This window comes from Nycticebus coucang, chromosome 17, assembly GCF_027406575.1.
Source record: "Nycticebus coucang isolate mNycCou1 chromosome 17, mNycCou1.pri, whole genome shotgun sequence".
Classification (NCBI taxonomy): Eukaryota; Metazoa; Chordata; class Mammalia; order Primates; family Lorisidae; genus Nycticebus; species Nycticebus coucang.
This window is the reverse complement of record NC_069796.1, coordinates 30,033,234-30,056,432: the sequence shown is the minus strand read 5'-3', so window position 1 is coordinate 30,056,432 and position 23,199 is coordinate 30,033,234. Positions and strand designations below refer to the sequence as shown.

Sequence of the window (23,199 nt, the reverse complement as noted above, 5' to 3'; positions counted from 1 at the left end):
GAATGAGTAGCCGGGAGGATAGGGGCATGGGATGACTTAAGGCCTCCTTTTCTAGGGAGACTGAGCCCTCCTTTTCCTCATCCTCAAGTAGCAAAGAAAGTCATTTTGGCATCAGTGGAATAGGCAAAGAGAAACATTAGTGATAGGAAAAGAGGTGGGACAGGTAAGGGGGAGACCCAGATCATATAGGGCCTGGAGCTATGGGGTGGGAAACATAATTCAGACTATGTCACTCCCTCTGGCTTAAAACCCTCCCCTGAGTCCTCATTGTCTTCAGCCTGAAGTCCAGACTCCTTGCTTTGATCCACCGCCTCTCTGGCCTTCCCTTATACCACTACCATCTAGAGCTCCATGACTTGCCTACAGTCCCCTGGATGCACCTGTGCCTCTGCCCCCATGCGTTTCCACTTGCCTGTGTTGAGACTGTCATTCCCTGCTCCCTGTTCTGCCTGTCAAACCCCTTGCATCCTTCGAAACCCAACTCAGTGACCACTCCCAAACACATACCTAGTTGAGCCCCCTTTGTCCCTGGCAGAATCTCTTGCTGAATCACATCTGTTGCCCTTTTGCTAACTGGGTTTGATTGTATGTGCCCCCAGCTTCGCTCACACGTCTTATGTGGGCTTAGTGCCTGGGAAGCACTGGCCAACAGAACTTTCTACTCCTAAACAGTTAAGAGTGGCCTGTGGTTTTGAATTTGGTTGCTTGCCTGTGGCTCTCATATTTCCTCAGGCCTGATGTTCTGAAGATGGTGGGCTCTGAGCCCAAATAATACTCAGAGAAGAGGTAGAGCTCTGGTTCCGGGAGTTCTGGGTTTGAGGAACCTGGGGAGGGATGGCAGGGAGGAGTGGGAGGAGTCGGGAGAAAAAGCTTGGTTCCTCTCCTCGCCCCCAGCACAGAAGGGGTCTGCTGCCTTCCTACTGTATGTTTGTAGTGCTGAAGGCCCAGGAACTCACTGCCTATCCCCCGCACCCTCCACCCCCTTTGCACGTTAACATAATTCAGGCTGTCCTCCCTTCTAGCCTTCTGGGCTTCTGTTCCTGGGAAAGTATCTTTAGCACTGTCCTAATTCACACTATTATGCAAAGGATGGATGGCAGTTTTCTTAGCTAATGATTACATCTAGATGGTTAGGTTAAGTATTAACCTAGGAAAAAGCAGCAGATGATGGTATAGGGGACACCTTGGCAGATTGATCCTGATGCCAGGGGATAGCCTGACTCTATTCAACACTCCCCTGTGTTGTATGAATGAACCACGGTGTGTAACTGCAAATTCTGGACATTTTGTATATGCTGACCTGGTGTGTGAATGCTGTGTATTGAGTGTGTGTGTATGGGACACTGGTATACTGGGCCTAAGTGTTTGGGTGTGGATATATACAGTTTGATTGTATATAGTCCAGATGTGTACAGGCTATGTGTATGAGTACACACAGAGCATGTTCCAGCCCCAATTATGTAGACCAGTTGTACATCCCAGCTGTTACAGCCTTGCATACCTTGGGATCCTGTCATGACAACCCTGCCTGCCTGCCTGAGCCAGCTTCTCTGGCATGTGCTTTGCTTGTAGGAGAGTGGCAGGGCCCGGCGATCTGTGATCGGGGGTATGCCTCAGCTGCTCACCCACTACTATGATGACGCTCGGACCATGTACCAGGTGTTCTGCCGTGGCCTTAGCATCTCAGGTGAGCAGGGCAGTGGGTGTGTGAGGAGGGGCTGTGGCAGGAGTTAAGCGGGTGCGAGGGCGGGTAACCAAACATGATACCAGGGATATGACAGTGCCCAGGTTTAGCAGAGAGAAGCCACTCTTAGCCTCCTTCCACCAGTCAGAGAAGCAGCTGTATTATGTGGCCAAGGACTGAGTTCCAGCCCTTAGGCCATCTCTTGGCTCATACTCTATAGGCCTGGTGAGCCTTGAGCTGCCAAGCCTGAGCCTCTGAGATGTCTGAGTGTCCCCAGGTGAGGAAGGTAGTCACAGAGAGGCAGCCTACCATCTCTTCCCAGTGGTCCCCCAAGTATCTGTGTCCTTTGGAGTCTGCAAAAGGGACCATCACACAAGTCTGATAGGGACTAGGCATTCCCCATTCCTGGACCTTCCAGATCCTTGGGGAGATGCCATACTTGTGTGCTTTAGGCCCTCTTGATCTTCAGCAGGTTATAGACAGGCATCTGAGGGGCAGTTCACTTAGGCTGTGGGCACTCCACAGTATGGGACGTCCAGACTTCTGATGGGTAGATGTAGGTGGCACACACACCCTGCCCTCCCCCTAACAAAAGCCTTCCTTATCTCTCTTCAGGGAATGGGCCCTGTCTTGGCTTCAGGAAGCCCAAGCAGCCTTACCAGTGGCTGTCCTACCAGGAAGTGAGTAACAGAGAACAGCCCCCACCCTGTCTACCCGTATATACCTGGCATTCAGGGGTGGGATGAGGAGAGGTTGTAAGTGTCCTGCTGAATCTGAGAAGATCATTTTTTTATTTGCCTGGCCTGTCTGCCAAACTCCTGGCAGCAGCCTTGAGTGACTTTCAGTATGCCTGGGTAGGAAGTCAGGGAGGTCTCTTTGACCTATAGGAATCCTGCCCGGAAATCTCCCTCCTCTGCTGAAGAGTCCTTGTTTTCACATCATTTCCCCACATGTGTGTGCAGGTGGCTGACAGGGCTGAATTTCTGGGGTCCGGACTGCTCCAGCACGATTGTAAAGCATGTACGGATCAGTTTATTGGTGTTTTTGCACAAAATCGGCCAGAGGTAAGCATCTGCTTTGAATAGATGTAGAGGTATCGGTGGAGTAGGGGTCAGGTACCATGGAACAGTCCTGCTCCCATTATTTGTAGGACCTGAGACGAGAAAAAATGAAGATTTTTGGTCTGTGCTACGATTCCCCTTGCCATCCCTGACTCTGCCCCTCATCAGGATTGGACACTTCAGCTGGTTCTGTCCATACCCCACCACCAGCTCCACAAATGGCTGCCCCTTGAGCCAATGGGAAGGAAAGACCTGGGGAAGAGCCCCATACTTGGGGATGTTTAGACATGAAATCCAGGAGTTTTAGAACTCCCTGGAGCAAGCATGATCTAAAAGGCTGTGGGTGAAGCAGCACAACTCATCAGCTTTGTGGATTCCTTGCCACACATGGAGGGTCAGTCACAGGGCTTAGAGCAAGGACCCTGGTCTGCTAGGTCTAAGGGCAACACAGCCCTCTAGTCCTCCTTTCTATCCCCACAACCCACCCAATACTTGACCTGTGTGTCTCCACAGTGGATCATTGCAGAGTTGGCCTGTTACACATATTCCATGGTGGTGGTCCCGCTGTATGACACCCTGGGCCCTGGGGCTATCCGCTATATCATCAATACAGGTGAGCCCACTACTACCAACTCCCATAACTGGCAGCCATTCCCCAAGCCCTTGGTCTCTCAGGTTATACGTTATGGTCTGACACTCATAACAGGCACTTTGCTTTTGCTCTCAGAAAACACTAGGGCTTATACTTTGGCCCCAGAGTTGGTTTCCTGAGTCACAACTGTTACTGGTCAGACTTCATCTAAAGGCTCCTTTCATAGGGCTAGGCTGCCCAGAAGGAGCCTCTGTACCAGCCTCCACACAGGTGGTGTCCCTGAGGTTTGTGACAGCATAGCACAGATGCTGGAGGGGGGAAGGGGTAAATATCTCAAGGAGACCTGGGATGATGTGAGCAGAGCCTGGAGCAAAGGAGAACTTAGAGTCTGTTCCAGGAGATCTCTTGGTCTTTTGCCTTTGGTTCTACCCAAGATCCACAGCACATTCCTCTGGACATAACACATGGCACCCATGGCCTGTTTATTTACATATACCCTGTGGGGCACATAGCCCAAGGTACCTCTGCCTGGTCTGTGATGCTTACTGTCACAGCCTGTGTGCACCTGCCCTGACTCTCCTTGGTGGTCCCTGCAGCGGACATCAGCACCGTGATTGTGGATAAACCTCAGAAGGCTATGCTTCTGCTGGAGCATGTGGAGAGGAAGGAAACTCCAGGCCTCAAGCTGATTATCCTCATGGACCCATTCGAAGAAGCCCTGAAAGAAAGAGGGCAGAAGTGTGGGGTGGTCATCAAGTCCATGCAGGCTGTGGAGGTGAGGGTCTGGGTTCCAGGCTGTTTGCTGAGCCCCAGCTAGCTGGCAACCAAGTCAGAGCTGCTGGTTTTCTGCCCCTCTCATGCCCTAGGTGGCCTTTCTGGGCCCTCAGGGTGTATCAGTGTCTAGACAGGGCAGCCTTTGCAAGGGCTGGTGGTGGGTAGTGGGGTTGATGCCCACAGGCCTCTTCTAAGAGGCAGACTCTGTGGCTGGATCAGTTCATGGCACCAGTTAACCAAAACGTGAATGGTAGTGCTAACCTTCCCCAGAGATATTCACATAGCCTCTGGAGCTTCTTATTTCCAGCTAGCATCAGCCTGTCTGTGCCCAGAGTCTGTAGCTGTGAGGTCCAGGAGTCTTAAAGAGGTTCATGCAAATGTCACCTAGGCCTCTAGTGATAGCAGAACTGATTTGTCTACGTATGGCCTCCCCAGAGACATCAGGTTGATGGCAGCTGGTACAATATAGGGCCTTCTGGCCTCCACAGCCCCTGCTCGGTAGCAGCTGACCTGCACTGCACCCTACTGGCTGTGGGCTCCTGGGCCCTCCTGTTCTCCCTCTGCCTCTTTGCCTGCTCCTCACTGACTCGTAATGCCTGTGCACTTAAACCCCTCCCAGGCTTTAGCAACCACACCTATACTGGCATCCCCCACTAGCCCTCAGCACTGACTACTCATCTGAAGGTCCAGTCCACCCAGCCACTTTGTCCTGAGCATGTGCCCAACATGCCCCAAACTCTGAATGCCATCTTAAAGTTGGCATTTGCACAATGCTTAAACTCTCCCTGAGCCTCAGGCTCCCTATCTGTAATTAGGAGGTGGGCTAGGACCTCTAGGCACCCTCATCTTTCCCTAGAGCCTTGACTTATATCTGAAGAGAGACCTCTGAGGTAGTATCTGGGTATCACAGCAACCCCCATCTAGGCAGAGAATCTTGGATTCTCGGCTTGGTGCAGGAACAGGGCCTACTGTGCTGAGTTGTTTATTTTGATCTTTTTTTTTTTTTATTGATGAGAACTTTTGAGCATTTAAAAACAGTATGTTCTTCTTTCAGGACTGTGGCCAAGAGAATCACCATGTTCCTGTGGTAAGCTAATCTGCCATTAGAGCCTTATTGAGTGAGGCAGTGTGTAATGCCTGTCTTCCCAGAGCCCTCACTATAAGCAGGGGCTCAGTACAGAAGCCAGACAAGCACCTGCTTGTTAATAAGCAACTCCTGAGAGCAAGTCAGGAAATTCCAAGTTGGGTGACCAGGACTTCTGTGGGCTGAGGGCCTGGGGAAGGACCTGGGTTGGGAGTCAGGTGTTCGGGAGGGAGAAAAAAGGGCAGCTGATTCTGGCCACCTTTGGTTCTCCAGTAACTTTTTCTTTGGGAAGCCTTATTTTTTCCCTTCAAATGTAGTGAATGCTCCAGAGGATGGCCTGGACAGAAGCAGAAACAGAACCAGAATGGATCCCTGGGCCAAGTGTCCTCATGGCATCTGCTGTCCTTGTGAACTTTTCTGTGTGTTATCCCCATGTCACAATGAGGAAAGCTGTCCTTGGGATGGTCTATGTGGAGGTTTTCAGCTTTCTAACAAGGCCTCTGCCCTCCAGGCTTTCCTCTAGCTCAATCTTGTCCTTCCCCTCACCACCCCTGATGAGCATCCTCACGCACATGCCTGAGCAGGTAGCCCCTGCTTCCCAGGGGCCCTCACCTGTAGATCCTGGTGTTTGCCCACATCTCACACACCAGTCTTCTGCCTTGGAGGACTGTTTCTGATGCCTTGGTATGCCCGTGTCTTTGTGCCTCTGTGCCTATGGCCCAGGCTAATTCCTTTCCCAAAATGCATACCTTCACTTCATTGGAGAAACCTTACCTGTCCTTCCATTTCAACTCAATTTCACCATATCTGAGAAGCTATCTTCCACATACAAGCAAGACTTGGTGGGCCAGAACTCAGGACTGTGTGCCCAGTGCCAGGGCAAGGGCATATGTAGAGCAGACTTAGTGACACAGTGGGCAGCTCAGTGCCTGAGTCACATGTTGGTAGAAAACGGAAAGCAGAGAGAACTGGGTCACATTCACTAGAAAGGTGAGATCTTTGGTAGAGGCCACTGCAGCCCAAACTCATCTAAGAGAATTCTGCTCTTGTGGTGGGAAGCAGCAAGACCAGATGTTAGGTCAGTGGGATAGATCTATGTCCACATCCCAATAAGGTTTCCTCACATTCTTTTCCCCATCCCTGGGAGTTCATGTGCCCACCTTGCTGAGTGCTATACACAGGAGCAAACACACGTGCCTGACACATGCACACATCCACATACAGCACGTGCACGGGGCTGAGGGGCCCAGACGTCATAGGCCCTCGCTGACTATGCTGGGTCTCCCCAACACCCTCCTCTTCTCACCCCTGCAGCCCCCGCAGCCTGATGACCTCTCCATTGTGTGTTTCACAAGCGGCACAACAGGTAAGCAGAGGCATCCAGATCACTAGCCATGGCCAACTGTATCCTTCCCTGGAAGCCTGGCAGGTGACTGCAGGAGTCTTTGATGCCCTCTGTGAAAAGGGCTGAGCCTTGTCCTGTGCCTGGCTCCAGACAATGGTTCCTTCTTGCTGCTCCCAGTGTCCAGCTCCAGGCATCACAGAGGTGGGCAGATGCAGATGGAGAGTGTGGCAAGGCCCAGGGGTGGGGGCTTAGCACTTTCCAAAGCTGAGCCAGCAGAGATCTGGGCAGGTGGGTCACATGCTGGGGAAAGGACTTTTCTAACTGGGGTCTTTTCTGTGAGAAATAGCTCTCACTCCTCTTACTTTTTGCGCCTTCTTGGCCTTTATGTCAGGGACTGGGGAAGGAGTTTGTTGGCATCTGAGAGTTTTGTTTGAGTCTCGTCTCCACCACTTGCTAGGGAACTATGAGCCAGTCACTTATACTACCACCACTGTCCCGAGTTTCTCCTCTGTGAGGAGAGTGGTTAAAGGTACTAAATAGATGGCTGGGGAGGGTGGCTCACACTTATAATTCCAGAACTTTGAGAGGATAAGGAAGCCAGGAGTTTGAGACCAATGTGGGCAAAATAGCAAGACTCTATCTCTACAAAAATAAAAGATTTAGCTGGGCATTATGATGCTCCTGTAATCTCAGCTACTTGGCAGGCTGAAGCAGGAGGATTGCTTGACCCCAGGAGTTCAAGGCTGTAGTGAGCTATGATGATCATGCCACTGCACTCCAGCCTCGATGACAAAATGAGAGCTTGTCTCCGGGAAAAAAAAAAGGAACTAAGCAGAAAATGGAGTGGTGTGTGAAAGGGCAGTCTACAGTCTATTTCTCTGCAGGCTGGCATGCCATGGGCAAGGCCGTTAGGCAGAAGACACAGCAGAAATAACACACTTCATGCCTGGCACCGACAGAGGAAGACTTACTGGGGGAGCCATAATACACACAAGGACAAGGGTGCCGCTGGGGCATCAACACAGCCTGTGAGGTGAGCAGGCTTACTTACCCCCAAGTCTGCTCCAAGGGGACACCATCAACAAGTAGAGGCACGAGGACCTGTGCCCTGTTCTGTTATCTCCCAGTCCCATGTTCTTCCCATTGCTGCCTTTCATCTGATGACTTGGGAAGTCACTTGCCATGCCCTAGGTGGACAAGAAGTTTCCTGCCTTCTTTTTCCAGACTGAGAACTGCCCACCTTGATGACAGCTCTCGCTGGGGCTCTCCATGCCTTTCACAGATGCAGTTGGAAGAACTTTCATCAGCACCATGTGCAGGATTGTCCATGTCAGTGGATCGTGATAAATGTGACTTTATTGAATCAAATGGATTTTTGCTACTAACTCCCATTGGTTTGAGGATTTCCACCACATTCTGCAAAAACCTGCCAGAAAATAAATGATATAACTTCACTCTCCACAGACTAAGATCCAGAGCTAACCCAGAATTTGAAAACCTGTAATCCTTGTACCTTGGGAGACTGAGGTGGGAGGATTGATAATTTGAGACCAGGAGTTTGAGACCAGCTTGAGCAAGAGTGAGGCCCTGTTTCTACAAAAAATAGAAAAATTAGCTGGGTGCAGTGTTGCACACCTGAAGTCCCAGCTACTTGGGAGGCTGAGGCAGGAGGATCACTTGGGCCCAGAGTTTGAGGTTATAGTGAGCTATGATCACGTGCCACTGTACTTTAGCCCAGGCAACAGAGTGAGACCCTGTCTTTAAAAAAAATGCCTTTCAGGTTTATGTTGCTTTTAAACAACTTTACAATTTTTTTTTGTCATGAACCTCACAGTGTGAATTTTTGATGACATGATCTGGAGGAGCAGGTCACTGCTGTGGCCTTATCTTTAGACCCTTGCTTCAAAGAGTGTCTGCAGGCTTTTAACAGGTCGCTTGGTCACAGATGCTACCTCTGGATCTGGAAAGGAAGTGCATAATGCAGAAATATGCTATTGCCCAACCAGAGAGGGTGAATATCACACCTAGTGCTTTTCCAGATTGGATTCACAATTAGAAGTTTAGCCATCCTACTCAAGCTCTGTGTGGTGGAAGCAGAACTAATGGAGCCTGGAAAACAGGCTGTGATTTTGCATCCCAGGCCCCTCTTTCTAAAGGTAAGAACTGGTGCCCAGTCAAAGCTGGGGCAGTGAACAAGCTTCTAGCCTGATATCATCCAGCCTGGCTGTACACTTGGACTTCGTTGGCTTTAGGCTAAGCCTGTGCTATGCCTCTCGCATTCATCCTCATTCATCAGCCTTGTGTGTCCTCACCGTCACAGCCCAGATACAGCTTCCCTTTACTCAAGCTGAATGTCCTAGCTCCCAGCCTCATCAAAGGCCACACTGTTCTTTCAGTGGGGAAAGATGGAAAATATGATCTGAACCTGGTATTTGCCCTGTGGTTCTTATGGAATCATTCTGGGAATATTTCCTTGTTGGCATGTGGTGGAAAGACCTGTGAAGATTCTTAGAATAAACCAGTCAGACCATGAAGGCCTGAGAGAAGGTGAGAGCAGTAGCTCGTTTGTGCTCAGTAATGGCTGGTGGGGTGGTTTGAGATTGGTTGTTCATTTCAAAATAACTGTGAACTGAAACTCCCCTCCAAAAAAAGGTAATTTGTGAGTTTAACAGTCCAGTTTGAGAAATTGTTTTCTTTGAATGATAGTTAAGATGTTGTATCCTTATGAGTTTATGTACCTTATGTAGGGAAGAAAATACAGGAATCTTTTAAGACACTCTTCTCAGACTATGTGTTTTCAGTACTCTTTTTCTAATTTATGTATATTCATTCATTCAGCTCATTGTTTGAGCACCCACTATGGGTCAGACCTAGCGTTGAGGGTGGAGGAGCTGGGGATAGAGAAGACACAGCCCTGCATTCATGAGCTCATGTGTGTATGATGTGGGCACCACCTCAAGGCCTGCATCCTCGGGGGCATGAGGTACCCCACTGAGAGGTCAGTACAGCAGGACAGAAAGGATTCCCAAAGGAAGTCAGTCTAAGCAGAGTCCTAAAGGACAGGTGGGTGGAGGAGGAGGAAGGATACTCCCAGGAGAGGAAGAACATGTGCAGAGGACTGGCAGGAATGCTGAAAATGTCACTGAAGGAGTTGAGTGAGGAAAACAGAGGACTAAAGGTAGGACCTGGGAGCACTGGCATAAGCAGGGTGATGGGGTCAGTGTTCCAAATAGAGGCTGAGTGGGAGTGTCTGAAGAGGCTAGAGCACAGAATCTGTCAGCATTGTCTGTGGTGTACTTGTACCCACACATGTCACCACTAAATCACCTGCCAGCACTCTTGGCAAAGGCTGGTCACAGGGTGTGGGGTGGAGGAGAAACCGGTTGCAGTGGACTGAGGGGAAAATGGGAGGTAAAGGTATGGATCCAGCAAAGCATGTGCACAGCTCTTCCAAGAAGCTTGGCTGTGTCATGAAAAGGCATGCTTGGTCATTTTCATGGCCATGATGTCATAGTCAAAATTTGGAAACCTCAAGTGCCTGTCAGCAATAGAATGTTACTTGTCTACCATAGAATATTATGCCACCACCCTGAATGAAAGAAACCAGGCAAGATTGTATGATTTCTTTTCTATAAAATTATAAAATGCAGAGCGGCGCCTGTGGCTCAGTGAGTAGGGCGCCGGTCCCATATGCCGGAGGTGGCGGGTTCAAACCCAGTCCCGACCAAAGACCACAAAAAAAAAAATAAATAAATAAATAAATAAATAAAATTATAAAATGCAGTAAAATACTCTGTGGTTTTAGAAGTTAGGATAGTGAGTGCCTTTAGGATAATGGCAGCTGGAAGCGTTACCAGGGGGTTTCATGGGGTGCTGCTGCTGTTTTGTTTCTTGATCAAGGTGCTGATTGTGCAGGTGGGTTCAAGTTGGAAAACTCCTTTGAGCTGTACACTTATTTGGGCTCTTTCTATGTATATGTTGTACTGGAAGAGAATTTTTTTTATGTTTATTATGAAGGGATGGCAGAGAGCAAGACTGGCCCTGGTGGTGGCTCTGGGATTGGGGGGAGGTTTGTTGTTTTAGTAGTGATACCTTCAAGGTAGAAGGGGCCACTAGAGAGGAAATTGATGCTCAATGGAGCAAAGCCCCCAGAGCTTTGGGGTGGAGGGAGGCTTCCAAGCACCAGGAAGAGGCAGACCTGCTGGGAAGGAAAAGAGGAAGGCAGGATTCTGGGCCAGGAAGATGTGGGGCACCCTCTGATGTCTTCTGCCTCATCTGTGGAGTAGAAGTCAGGGTCCTGGCTGAAGTTGAGAGGTGTCTAAGTGCGGCATATATGATAGTTGCTGTGAAGAAAGTCCCTCTGGGACTAGAGGCTCTCAGCCTCCAGAGCCACACTGTGGGAGGAGTGGGAAGGTGGGGCGCTGGATTGGCTTGGTGGGGTCTGCAGAATGAGATACTCCAGAGGAAGCTCAGGAGTAGGAGCTGAAGCACTAAGATGGGAGAGTGACTGAAGTGAATGATGCAGGAGTCACCTTGGGAGGGAGGGATGAGAGGGATAAAAGGAGTGGAAAGGTCACGTGTCTGGAATCATATGGAAGGGTCTCAACACAAGGGAGCTCACCAGATCAGTTCTAAGCATTAGCAGTGGGGCAGAGAGGCTGAGGAAATGGAGGCCATTGGAACTGGGGCATCCTTCTCTTCTGTTTGAGGATACCCATGAAAGCCCAGTCATGTAGAGTCATTAGCTGCAGCTACTCAGAGGTGGGCTTTCTGGAGAAAATGCCCATCATGACCTATTTGTTTTGTTCAAGACTTATGTGATCATACGTGTCAAGTTACATCTCAGCAGTTCCGCTGTGTGGGTTTGGAATTAGTTAATTTCTCTTAAGCCTGAGTTTCTTTGGGTAGTAAATGAATAATGCATTTAATACCTACCATAGAGAGTTGTTTCAAGAAATAACTGAGCTACCATGTATGAATGCCAGTGTTGAGCTGCTATTATAGTTGTTATTTCTATTCTTACTAGCCCTCAAGTCTGATTTTTAAAACTTGATGGATATAGGGTTGATAAAAGTAAGACTCGATCCTAAAGAAGATTTGGGAGCCCTGAGGAGGAAGATGAACTGGCATTATCAAACTTCCAGAGCATTTTGGTCACCATTATCTATTGTAACTCACCTTTGGCTGTGTAAAGGCAGAAACAAGTGGTCAGAAGAGCCCCCAACCAGAGGGCCCAGTACTGTCTCCCAACTCCACTCCTAACCCTGCGGGAGAAATCTTGAGCTCAGCTTCATCTCACAGCTGCTCTCACTTGGTGCCAACATCCAATAGGACAGATCTGCACCCAGCAAAATGCCTTTCTACATAATAGCTGTGGGAGGCCTGCCCAGGAACACTGGCCAAAGCCAAAATGCCATTTGTAGAATCTGAAACTTGAAAAGTTTCTCTTCAGTGGCTTGAGAGAAAATTAAATGCAAGGTGGGTGAGCTTATGAGTGAAGATGGGAAATGGACAGTAGGTCTCACATTGCTGAGACATTGGCACCCCCTCACTAACTTCATGCCAGAAAAGGAGAGAACCAGAGGAAATCCAGCAGTTTGATTCTACAAACTTGACTGCACGGAGCTTTAGCTAGGAAGACCTGGAAGTTCCTCCATGTGAACAACTTGAAAAACTTCTCTAGTGTTTAAAAGAAGTGCTGCCAGACATGCTTAGAATTTGTCTCCAGAATCACCTCAGACATATCTTTGTCCTGAGCCAGAGAAGCAAGCTGAGCCTTTCTGAAGGCTCATCTTGTCCCTCCCAGCTGGACATTTCAGTCTTCCCCCAGAATTTGTTGTCACCATTCACTCCTCCTTTATCTTTTGGGTTCACATCCAGAGATAACGTGAAATAATTTGAAAATTCCTGGGAATATTTTAAAATCCCGTAGGTCATTAGAAGTTTATGAAATTACATTCATAGCCACAAGAAAATTAAAAGGCGTGAACATTTTCTCATCATGCTGGAGAAGAAAAGGGCTTATCTAAGTAGAATCGAATAACTACTGCTGTTGTATGTGTTTTGGCCTGAAGTGAATGGAGGCTTTAGAAATTGTTTATCTACAAAGATTTCTCTTGAGATTTTCAGACCATCCAACCTGAAGTTATATCAGGAGCAAACAAGTCAGCCAACCTCACAGATCTAAAGCTCTGTAGCACAGGACTCTATAGTTTGTGACACTTCTGATTTCATACCTGGTATTTGGGGCATGTTCCTTAAATAATTGCAGAACCTGAGAATCCACTCTGTGGGCCCAGGGTCTCTATGGGATTTGTATGTAAGAGACAACTCAGGGAAATTTTTTAATGTGGGCCCTTGGTTTGAGGAAAGACGTCAGAATGAAAGAAGGACGGGTAGAGGTAAAACAGACCCCAGGGCTCTTTTTCTTTTCAAAAGCAAGATATTTTATTTACTTATTTTATTTCTTTCCTCCTCATCCTCTATGTGATGGTATTTTTAATTGATTAATTTTTTTGAAAGGAAGATATTTTAACAGGCATCTATTTTTTAAATGTAATTTTTAAAATCACGCAAACCTCTTTGTCTCCAGAATCACCTCAGTCAAATGGATGAGTCTCTTGAATTCATAGATGGGTACATGACTGAAGCTCTTGTCTCTGACAAATGGGTCACCAATAAGTTGAGCAAGTAGGCCTCATGGGATATAATTATGGGAGCAGGTTTATTTTTGTTTCCATTCATTCCTTTAAACTTGCTCAGTGAGAGGTGGTTCTTTTTCTGCTCCTGGATAAAACTCTTTTTCTGCTCCTCTCATGCCTTTTCTGGTCACTCTCAGGTAATAAAAAGTTCCATGGGATTAATTATTTTTTGGCAGCTACAGGCTTCTTCACCTTTCTCACTGGGTTCCCCAGCTGCAGGGAATATGTTTGGGCTTCTCAAGTGATCCCAATAGAGTCCTTGTTAGCTTGTGTTTCAGGTTTGGGTAGGGAAAGAGGACTCTTAATTCCTCCCCTTTTGGTGGGCCATAGGACTTATTGTAGCTCTTGCCAAAGAAATCCTCTTTACAAATACTCTTTTGTTGAGGCAAAATTCACATAGAATAAAATTAGCCATTTTAAAGTGAGCAATTCACTGACTTTTAGTACTCTCTTACTCTCTACTCACTGGATGACTGCAAAGTTGATGTATTAGTTTATTTGATATTTCCTGGGTAAATTCAGCATGTGGTCTGGCCCTTAACTTTTGGAGTTTCTCAGCTACTACTAGTATATCTGCTGCCTTTGTGCAATCACCTAGTTTAAATTTCACCTGCCTCAGTGGAAATTAATTTAACATCTTTTGTATGTTATATCCTTAGCCTTTATAGCAGCCCTATGAATGGGCATTATGGTCTCATTTCACAGGTGAAATCTGTCCAGCAGCCACATTAGGTTCATATCCACCTTGACATGAAATGGTGGCCTCCTTAGCCTGCTATGCCATGAGTCCCCACCTGCCTCTATCTCCTGAGGCATCCTAGCAGCCCTGGCTTCCTCAAGTGCCCTGAGGACCTCGCCTCATGAGTTGTAGTGAAAGAGGTGTCAAGACCAAGCAAGATCATCTACACCTGTGTCCCATCTCTGCTGGTGAGCAGGCAGGAAGTGCTGCCCCAGCCCTCTGGACCTCCAGCCTAGCCTGAGCCTGGGACCTTTCCAGATGCCAAATGCAGCAGGGAGGTATTCTGCCAGCAGAGTTGATTGCTGGATTCAGGAGAGTAGCCCTCCTCAGGCCCGGAGAACAGCACTGAGGGGACTGCTCCCTGAGGGAGGCAGGAGAGGGTATAGTGCAGGCCACAGGTAATCCCACACTGCTAGGATCCTCAGGGTGGGCTTCAAGGGTCTCCAGGATGGAAGTCCTCAAAGCAGCAGTCACCTGCCTAGAAGTCTGAAGTTGGCTGAGGATGAAGGCCAGAGGCTTGAGTGGATAGCCTGAGTCTCTGGGACTGAAAACTTGGGCAATCTTCTGAAGGAGTGGCCCCTGAGGTCCAACTAATTTGCTTTCTTGCTTTCTTTTTACAGGGAACCCAAAAGGTGCAATGCTTACTCATGGGAACGTGGTGGCTGATTTCTCAGGCTTTCTGAAAGTGACAGAGGTGAATAAAGTAGACTTACTAATGCAGGTGTCTCTTGAGGACAACCTCAAGGCTCAGAGGATTTTTTCCCCCTGATATAATCTGGTCTGCCATTCGCAAATGGGAGTTGCTGTTCTCATTATAGCAACCTCACTTTTACAGCCACCTTTAACCTCAAACACTGAAATGACCCATACTTGATATTTATTTGATTTCTAAGAGTATTAAGATCCCAGGAAGAAAAGCATATAAACCTATATTTTTATTTTTTTAACTTCAAAAATTGATATACCTATGGTTTTGTGTGTGCCTTTATTAGAAAGTAATTTTCAATAGCTTGTTTTTTAACTAGTTTGGGGTTTAACTCAGTCATTTTGTGTTTAAGGACTACTAGAGTCTGAGAAACAACGGCAACTGCTAATTTATAAGGCTGTACTTAAAGGTAAATTTAAAATCAAAAAAAGCTTTGTTATCTTGGCCTGACAAAAGCATGTTAGCATTTTATAACCAGCTAAGAAAGGAGCACTTTTCGCACAAGTGGTGAGTATGTCCTGCAGTTTCCTTCAGGATAATGGAATGTATATTTTTACAGAAGTTAGGCTTTTTTGCTACTGTGTAGAAAATCACTCTCCACATTCATGCTGGATGATATTATGGAGCACATGCACCAAATAGTTGTATATTTTGGTAGCAAACTGTGAGAGATGGTTAGTGGCTGAGCCCAGGTTAGGAGCTGTGAACTGGGATCCTAGGGTTTGTCCAAACTGGGCCAAAAGCCAACCTTGCAAAAAGGTGGAGAGCAAGGAGAGTTCCTGAAGGAACATGCCCAGGCCTCTTGCAGGCCCTGCCCCTTCCTAGAGTCAGTCACATGTGTGGGATGTGGCCTGGGACCCTCCCTGTGCTGGTGGTTACAGCAGGGCTCCCTGTTAGCTTTCTCTGTTAAGGTCCTAGTCCCAGGCATAGCTTGGGAAGCCAGGTTCAACTACCTGGGGCTTGGCCTTATCTCTTTTTTCCGGGGCTTGCACCCCAGCCACAACTGGCATAGACTTAGGGCTCTCTGGGTCTTATTCTCTGGAAGAAGGACTCAAAAATATGATTAGCGAAGGCCTTCTGAATCCTTGTGCAGGACCAGGGAGACTGGAGAAATGGGATATGGTGAGATGCTATGGCTGTGGGAAGGAGGGGAGATGGGAAGGAAGGGGAGAGAGCCCGGCTGGTGCTGACTGACTGCAAGTGAGGTGCAGGCCCTCCCAAGAGGAGACTTCCCTGCGGAGCCCGACTCTGCTGGTTTATGTGTGCTTCATTTGGCTCTTTGCTTCTGCAGATAACCTAGACCCACTGGCGCTGCGACCTAACACTCCGCTTCCTATGCTGCCCTGTCTCTCTGTCTCTCTCTCTTTTCTTTCCGCACCTTTCCCCTACCTCTCTCCTTCCCCATCTCTCCCTTCTTCCTTCCCCCCTCTCTCTTTCTTCTCTCTTTCATTTCTTCTCTCTCTCATCTCACCTCTCTCTCTTTCTCTCTCTGTCTTCATTCCCCTTCCCTCTCTTCCTGTTTGCCCCTCCAGGACCATTTTCTCTTTATTGTTTTATGACTTTCTTGTCGTCTTCCTGTCAGTGTTTCTTTCCTTTCTGTCTCCCATGCCCGTCACCTGCAGAAAGTGATCTTTCCGAGACAGGACGATGTGCTCATCTCCTTCCTGCCTCTGGCTCACATGTTTGAGAGAGTAATCCAGGTAAGACACTCACCTGACTGACCGGGCCTTGCCTGGGCTCCTTCTGTTTTCTTACAGAGTCAGTGGGCTCCCACTTGTGCGGATGTGCACATTTCCTATTTGCCTTTAGCACACATGTTTGAGCGAATGGTGCAGGTAAGGCCCTGGCATCAGGGAGGCGCAATCTGTGCCTAGAACCCATAACCCTAGCACAGTGTTACTTGTCACTGGTGGCATGAAGTAGGATCAAACTGCCCTGTCCTCAGAAGGTACCACAGGGGTCACAGGAGTTAGAGGACCTTGGCCACCCTAACTGTCCCTCCTGGAAGCATTGTCCCAGGCCTGCCCTGTCTTACCCATGGACACACATCAGCTGATAGCATCAGAGAGTATTGGAGCTTTCCAGACATGCTTTACCATTCCATTCAAGCTCTGTGCAGTATAGCTAGCCCCATATATGGCCAGAAAACGTATAACTTCATGATTCATGAATTTCTAAAACAACAAAACAGTAAAGTTGGGGAATCAAACTGTCATGGCTCCTCAGGCTATAGGTGGGAACTGGCCTTAGACTGGTCCTGAGACAGGACTTGTGGGAGTGAAGAGGGGTGGGGGAAGGAATCCATGTGTGATTCCAGGAACAAAGCATGCCCCACACTTGTGTCATTCAGGGGAACAGCCTATGGATAAACCGAGTCTTCTAAGCCTTTTCCCATTTTGCTGTGGATAGATCTCATACAATCGAGCATGCTTTCCTACTTTCTAGACCTGGCTTAGAATGCCAGCAATTACTGTTAACTGGTTTTGTGACCTGGGAAAGTCACTTTATCTTTCTGAGCTTTGCATTCCTCACCTGTAAAATGGGGATTAGGAATACTATCTCCCCTAGAGGGCTGCTATGAGCATTACAGAAAGGAGCATGTATGTGGTCCTTGGTGTACTCCCAGTGCCTTTAGGAACCAGCCAGGTTCCCCCTTGGCCTGCTAACCACAGCCAACTCCAGTAGCATCTCCAGGACTTATGGGGCCTACACACCCTTCGGAGTTGCTAGGATGTCCCCAAGAACTCTTCTAGAGCAGACCCATTAATGGAGTTCAATACATTTCAGAGACCTGTATTCCCGGGGAAGCCCATGGCCAGGGTGTAGGAATGGGCATGAAGGGATAGACACCAGTGAGAATGGCTGCTTTGGTATCTCCCAGAGACTCAGGATTCCATTCTATCTCCTGCTTCTTTGCCCTATGCCTGAGTGAGACCTAGTGGGAAGGTAGTAGTGGGATCTCACCTCAGAGACTATTCTTCAGAGTCTCATGGTAGCAGCCAGAGCTGGGTTGGGGGTCATGGGTGCCCTCCATGTAGGGCAGCACTTTGGATAGCTCTGGACTTTAGCCAGGAGTGACCACCCTAATGGAATCCTCCCTTCCTGTCCTTTCCCTCCAGTCTGTCGTCTACTGCCATGGAGGACGTGTTGGTTTCTTCCAAGGGGACATCCGCCTCCTCTCAGATGACATGCAGGCTCTTCACCCCACCATCTTCCCTGTGGTCCCACGACTGTTGAACCGGATGTATGACAAGGTGAACCCTCAGGGAGTCTCTGGCCAGGCTGAGGGCTGTATGTCTGCTTATATGGAGTAGGTCTGGGGCCCCAGGCAGGTTTTCCAAATCCTGGAAGTTGTCTCCTCTCTTGTATTCCCTGACTCTTTCCCAGTCTTCTTACTCCTGTTTTCTTCCTATTCTCCAAAACCCTAGTTGGGGAGATTTTTTCCAGAACTTCCATCTCCACAACATGCTTGGACCTTGCCAGTATTAACATTCAGCGGCCTCCTGCCGGGTAAAATGGAATGTGGCTTCTCTACTGATGAGTCTGGGTTTTCTTTCTGGGGGACATGTGTGGAGGTGAACTATTCAGGTCCAACAGCCATTTCCAATTTGTGTCCGTCAGATCTTCAGCCGGGCAAACACACCGTTAAAGCGCTGGCTCCTGGAATTTGCAGCAAAGCGAAAGCAGGCTGAGATCCGGAATGGAATCATCAGGAATGACAGTATCTGGGATGAACTCTTCTTTAATAAGATTCAGGTAAGAAAATGAACAAGCGGCTCTTTGGGCCAACGCCGGAAGCGAGGCGTGTCCGACAAATCCCTCCACGCTCTTTGGCAGCAGAAGGAAGAGCGTGACTCTTTGATCTTGGAAGTCTTGAAAAGTAGTGCACTATTTTCCTTCCGTGAGGTCTTAGAAACAGATTCCTTGGCTCAATCCAGCTATGCTCCGACAGGAGGGGTCCGCGGCGACCGTGGCGTATTAGAGGCAGTAGTGCCTGCGGCAGCGTTGACCTTTGCAGCAGCCGCAGCAGCACCAGGCTCTGCAACCGCAACCCCCAGCGGCTTAAGCCATGGCGCTTCTCACAGCGTCCAGCAGCAGCATTGCTGTAACCAACAAAGACACCTGCGAATTAAGTACATTCCTGGATTTCAGCAAATCCCCCCAACATGACCGAGATGAGCTTCCTGAGCAGCGAGGTGTTGGCGGGGGACTTGATGTCCTCCTTCGACCAGTTGGGTTTGGAGGCTGAAGAAAGCCTAGATCTCTTAGATGATTACCTGGAGGTGGCCAAGCACTTCAAACCTCATGGGTTCTCCAGTGACAAGGCTAAGGCGGGCTCCTCCGAATGGCTGGCTGTGGATGGGTTGGTCAGTGCCTCCAACAATGGCAAGGAGGATGCCTTCTCTGGGACAGATTGGATGTTGGAGAAAATGGATCTGAAGGAGTTTGACTTTGATGCCCTGTTGGGTATGGATGACCTGGAAGCCATGCCAGATGAGCTTTTGGCCACGTTGGATGACACCTGTGATCTCTTTGCCCCCCTAGTCCAGGAGACTAACAAGGAGCCCCCCCAGACAGTGAACCCAATTGGCCATTTCCCAGAAGGTTTAACAAAAACCGATCAGGTTGCCCCCTTCACCTTCTTGCAACCTCTTCCCCTATCCCCAGGGGTTCTGTCCTCTACTCCAGATCATTCCTTTAGTTTAGAGCTGGGCAGCCAAGTGGATATCTCTGAAGGAGATAGAAAGCCAGACTCTACTGCTTAATTACTATGATTCCTCAGTGTAAAGGAGGAAGACACCCCTCAGATAATGACAGTGGCATCTGTATGAGCCCAGAGTCCTAGAGCATAGCCCCTCTACCTCCAGGGGCTCTCCAAATAGGAGCCTGCTATCTCCAGGTGTCTTCTGTGGCTCTGTCCGCCCTAAACCTTATGACCCTCCTGGAGAGAAAATAGTAGCAACAAAAGTAAAGGGTGAGAAGCTAGATAAGAAGCTGAAAAAATGGAGCAAAACAAGACTGCAGCCACTAGGTACCGCCAGAGGAAGAGAGCAGAGCAGGAAGCCCTTGCTGGTGAATGCAGAGAACTGGAAAAGAAGAACGAGGCTCTGAAAGAGAAGGCAGATTCCCTGGCCAAGGAGATCCAGTACCTGAAAGATTTGATTGAAGAGGTCCGCAAAGCAAGGGGGAAGAAAAGGGTCCCCTAGTTAAGGCAGTCAGGAGTGTTGTGTGCTTGTACATAGTCTCCAGTGCTGAAGCTGTGTGTTACAATAAATTATTTTGTAGTGGAAAAAAAAAGGAATAAGCAATTATCACGTGAGATACAGAGACCTTTTTTTACCTTACAAGAGAACTAGAGAAGTTCATCCCAGCAACCTATAACTTGTGAAGTAAGATAAGAACTCATTTGTTGTGAAATGGAAGCTTAAGCTACCAGGGAAATGTTAAAGTAGCCATTTTGTACCTTTGGAGATGTGTTATATTTGCCAAAAGGCAACCAGGAAGGACCCCTGAGAAGTAAGAGGTCCTTTAATTTCCATGGTGGCTTTTCCAGTGAGTGGTCCTCTTTCCCCTCCTGATAGTTCAAGTCATGGTGGCTTTCCAGCAGCATGCTGTTCTAGCTGTATGGCTAAGAATCATCTTTTCTTTTCCTGTTTCCTGTCCCTTTAACCTCTCCCAAACCAGACCAATCATGAATTACTCATTTCTGCACCTCCACTAAAGTTTTCAAGCTCTGCACTACTCAAGGAATCTGTAGTTAATTAGTAGCATTCCTCATTTTTTTTCTTGGTACTCTATTTTCAGTTATGAAAATTAATATTTAAACTCTCTGTACTCAACTTAGAGAAACAAAGTGTTTCAAGCATTCTTTGTCCTCTGTAGAGCATAGTAAATAAAGCATGGTATTGATTTACAAATGAAAGAAAAAGCCATGCCATTAAAATGGAAGTGGGGAAAAATTGTTCTAAGTAATTGTCTTGGATGCTTGTAGATGATGGGACAGTAAGGGAGGAGCTATATATTTTAAGGAAAGGAGAACCAATATAGAATTCCCCATGGACTAATGGCACTTATCTCAAAAGACATAAAAGAATTGGTCATATGTTGAGTAGGGTTGCAGAGCTGATTTGATCTATTATTTGGAAGGAAGGGGAAAGGATGTCCTCAGCTCACATGCTGTACAGCCTCAGTCCTTGTTTCTGATCCTACCCCTAATATCCAGGTAGGGTTCAGCTGTTGGATGTTGACCTTGGCTGGGGCCCACAGGGCCTGGAGGCCATCTCAGGCATTACAAACTCTCGTTCTTTTCTCTTCCTGCAGGCCAGTCTTGGTGGGTGTGTGCGGATGATTGTTACTGGAGCAGCCCCTGCATCGCCAGCAGTCCTAGGATTCCTCCGGGCAGCTCTAGGGTGCCAGGTATTATCATTGTGTGGCCTTCCCTGAGGAGAGTGGGAAGTATGTTAGGGCAGGAAAACTATAATACTCTCTGAAGGACAGAGAAATACCCAGGGGCAAGATTTTTGTGAGATAAAAGCTCCTTCCTCCGAGGATAAAAAAAGCCCAGATCCAGTGAAAGCCAAGATGGCTATGCCATATCTGGAAAGCCTAGGTGTGTCTGTTCTGCAGATTACCTTACCTGGGCCCTTGGAAATTTTTAGCAAAGGGAAAGGGCTCAGATAAGCTTTATATGGATTGTCATTATGCTGAAGAATCTATACCACCCCTAGATTGCATCTCTGCCTTCTTCAGCCTACCAAATATCTCCCAACCCAGAAAAGGGGAACAGGGAAGGGATGACAGCCCAGTTATGTGTTATCTGGTTCATTAGGTTTTGCCTTCACTAAAAGTGTGTTTCTTCATGTATCCATTCAATTAATATTTATTAAGTTCCTACATATGCTGGGCATCATACCATGGTTGTAGCTGATGGCTTGTATGTTAAGTAGACATGTCTGTTTCATAACGGTGCATGCTTACATTTTTATGCTTCTGAAGTTATGAGCTTTTTACATTGTCCTCTTATTTAACACCAACATGGCTTGATCATTTCTATAGGCAGACTCTCCCACAAACAGGCAGCAAGTCCTGCTTGTTTGTATTTATGCAAATAAGGAATATCTTACAGAGACAAAAAAAAAATAGAGTGGAGAGAGAGGGAAGGAGGGAGGAGGGGTGGGGCCTTGGTGTGTGCCACACCTTCTGGGGCAAGACATGATTGCAAGAGGGACTTTACCTAACAAATGCAATCAGTGTAACCTGGCTTATTGTACCCTCAATGAATCCCCAACAATAAAGAATAAAAAATAAATAAATAAAAGAATTGAAAAAAAAATAAATGTTTATCGTTAGCATATAATTCAAGGGAAAAATAGAATCAATGGTATAAAATAGATCAGATATCTTTACCCCAAACTATTATAGCCTTACCTATTAAATGTCAGTGGTAAAAATAGCACTTCCTCCAAGCAAATGTGGCCGCCCTGTTGTCTGTGTTCATCTTCACCTGGAGTTGGAGTTATCTCCTTCCAGAGTACCTTCCTCCTGCCATTCTCATCATGGAGCAGCCAGATGTTCAGTGGGAAGCTAGCTGACTGGAAAGGACAGCCATTCAACTCTTGGGAGTATGTGTGTCCACAATGTGGTTTCTGTGTTTTGTTTGAAGGTTTATGAAGGTTATGGCCAAACTGAGTGCACAGCTGGTTGTACTTTCACCACTCCTGGAGACTGGACCTCAGGTGGGATGGGCTAGAGACTGGATGGTTCACAGCTACTGTGGGATAAAAACAGCCGGCTCTAAAACTCCTTCATGGAGAGTAGATTTCAGGAAACTTAGGAGAAAAGCAAAAGAAATAGAGAAACATGAATAGAAGTTATGTCTGGGTTGTAGCATTATGGATCTGTTGTTTTCTTTGTTACATATTTTTTTATTTTCCTATTCCTTTTATAGATAAATAGAAGTTATATAAAAAGTAATAGATAAGAACATAAAATCCCAGGTGGAAAAATGCTTATAATATCAGTATACTGAAGTTTACAGATTCTAGATACTACACCGCCTTGTTTACAGACATTGAGGAGTGAAGGATTCAGGCTATAATGGATATAACTTGGGTAAAGGAGAAGCAGATTCATAGTGGCCAAGGAACTGTTGGGAGCCATGGTCTGTGCTACTGTCTAGAAAGGAGCAGCAACCTCAGAAAGGAGCAGCTCACATCCACAGCCTCATTCGGAGGAGATTCATCTTTCAGGGCAAGGGAAAAGCAAATCTGTAGTAGGTACCCAACAGATTAACCATCATTGACTTAGACCAAACGCTGGCAGATTCATAAAACCACTCAGCAAAAGAATTTTTCAGTACCCCACTTCCTCTGTGACCCTAGGGCCACTCTTTGTGCTTAAGTTTGCTGAAATACAAACTGGAAAATTTGAGCTGATGGGCATGTGCAACAAATATGCTCCTTAAGGCAATACGATTTTCAGAATACCTTGAGATAGCAGAAACATGATAGGTG

General features: G+C 47.4%; 1 protein-coding gene and 1 pseudogene across 9 annotated transcripts in view; both read left to right on the top strand.

Moving 5' to 3' along the window:
• Positions 1–23,199, top strand: part of ACSL6 (acyl-CoA synthetase long chain family member 6) — a 61,936-nt gene that overhangs the window by 18,587 nt on the left and 20,150 nt on the right. For 6 of the 8 annotated variants that reach the window (XM_053566518.1, XM_053566520.1, XM_053566516.1 and 3 more), the window contains 13 exons: positions 1,573–1,687; positions 2,300–2,364; positions 2,647–2,748; positions 3,259–3,358; positions 3,934–4,112; positions 5,166–5,198; positions 6,510–6,561; positions 14,601–14,674; positions 16,309–16,386; positions 17,806–17,940; positions 18,308–18,442; positions 21,008–21,103; positions 22,350–22,422. In XM_053566518.1, coding sequence (XP_053422493.1) covers positions 1,573–1,687; positions 2,300–2,364; positions 2,647–2,748; positions 3,259–3,358; positions 3,934–4,112; positions 5,166–5,198; positions 6,510–6,561; positions 14,601–14,674; positions 16,309–16,386; positions 17,806–17,940; positions 18,308–18,442; positions 21,008–21,103; positions 22,350–22,422 — 1,237 coding nt within the window. Of the gene's footprint in view, positions 1–1,572; positions 1,688–2,299; positions 2,365–2,646; positions 2,749–3,258; positions 3,359–3,933; positions 4,113–5,165; positions 5,199–6,509; positions 6,562–14,600; positions 14,675–16,308; positions 16,387–16,443; positions 16,522–17,805; positions 17,941–18,307; positions 18,443–21,007; positions 21,104–22,349; positions 22,423–23,199 lie in introns of all 8 variants that reach the window. The other 2 variants (XM_053566521.1, XM_053566517.1) reach the window with 1 other exon arrangement.
• LOC128568716 (cyclic AMP-dependent transcription factor ATF-4-like) lies at positions 18,646–19,971 on the top strand (annotated as a pseudogene). The gene has a single exon (XR_008375201.1). The product of XR_008375201.1 is annotated as a cyclic AMP-dependent transcription factor ATF-4-like (transcript).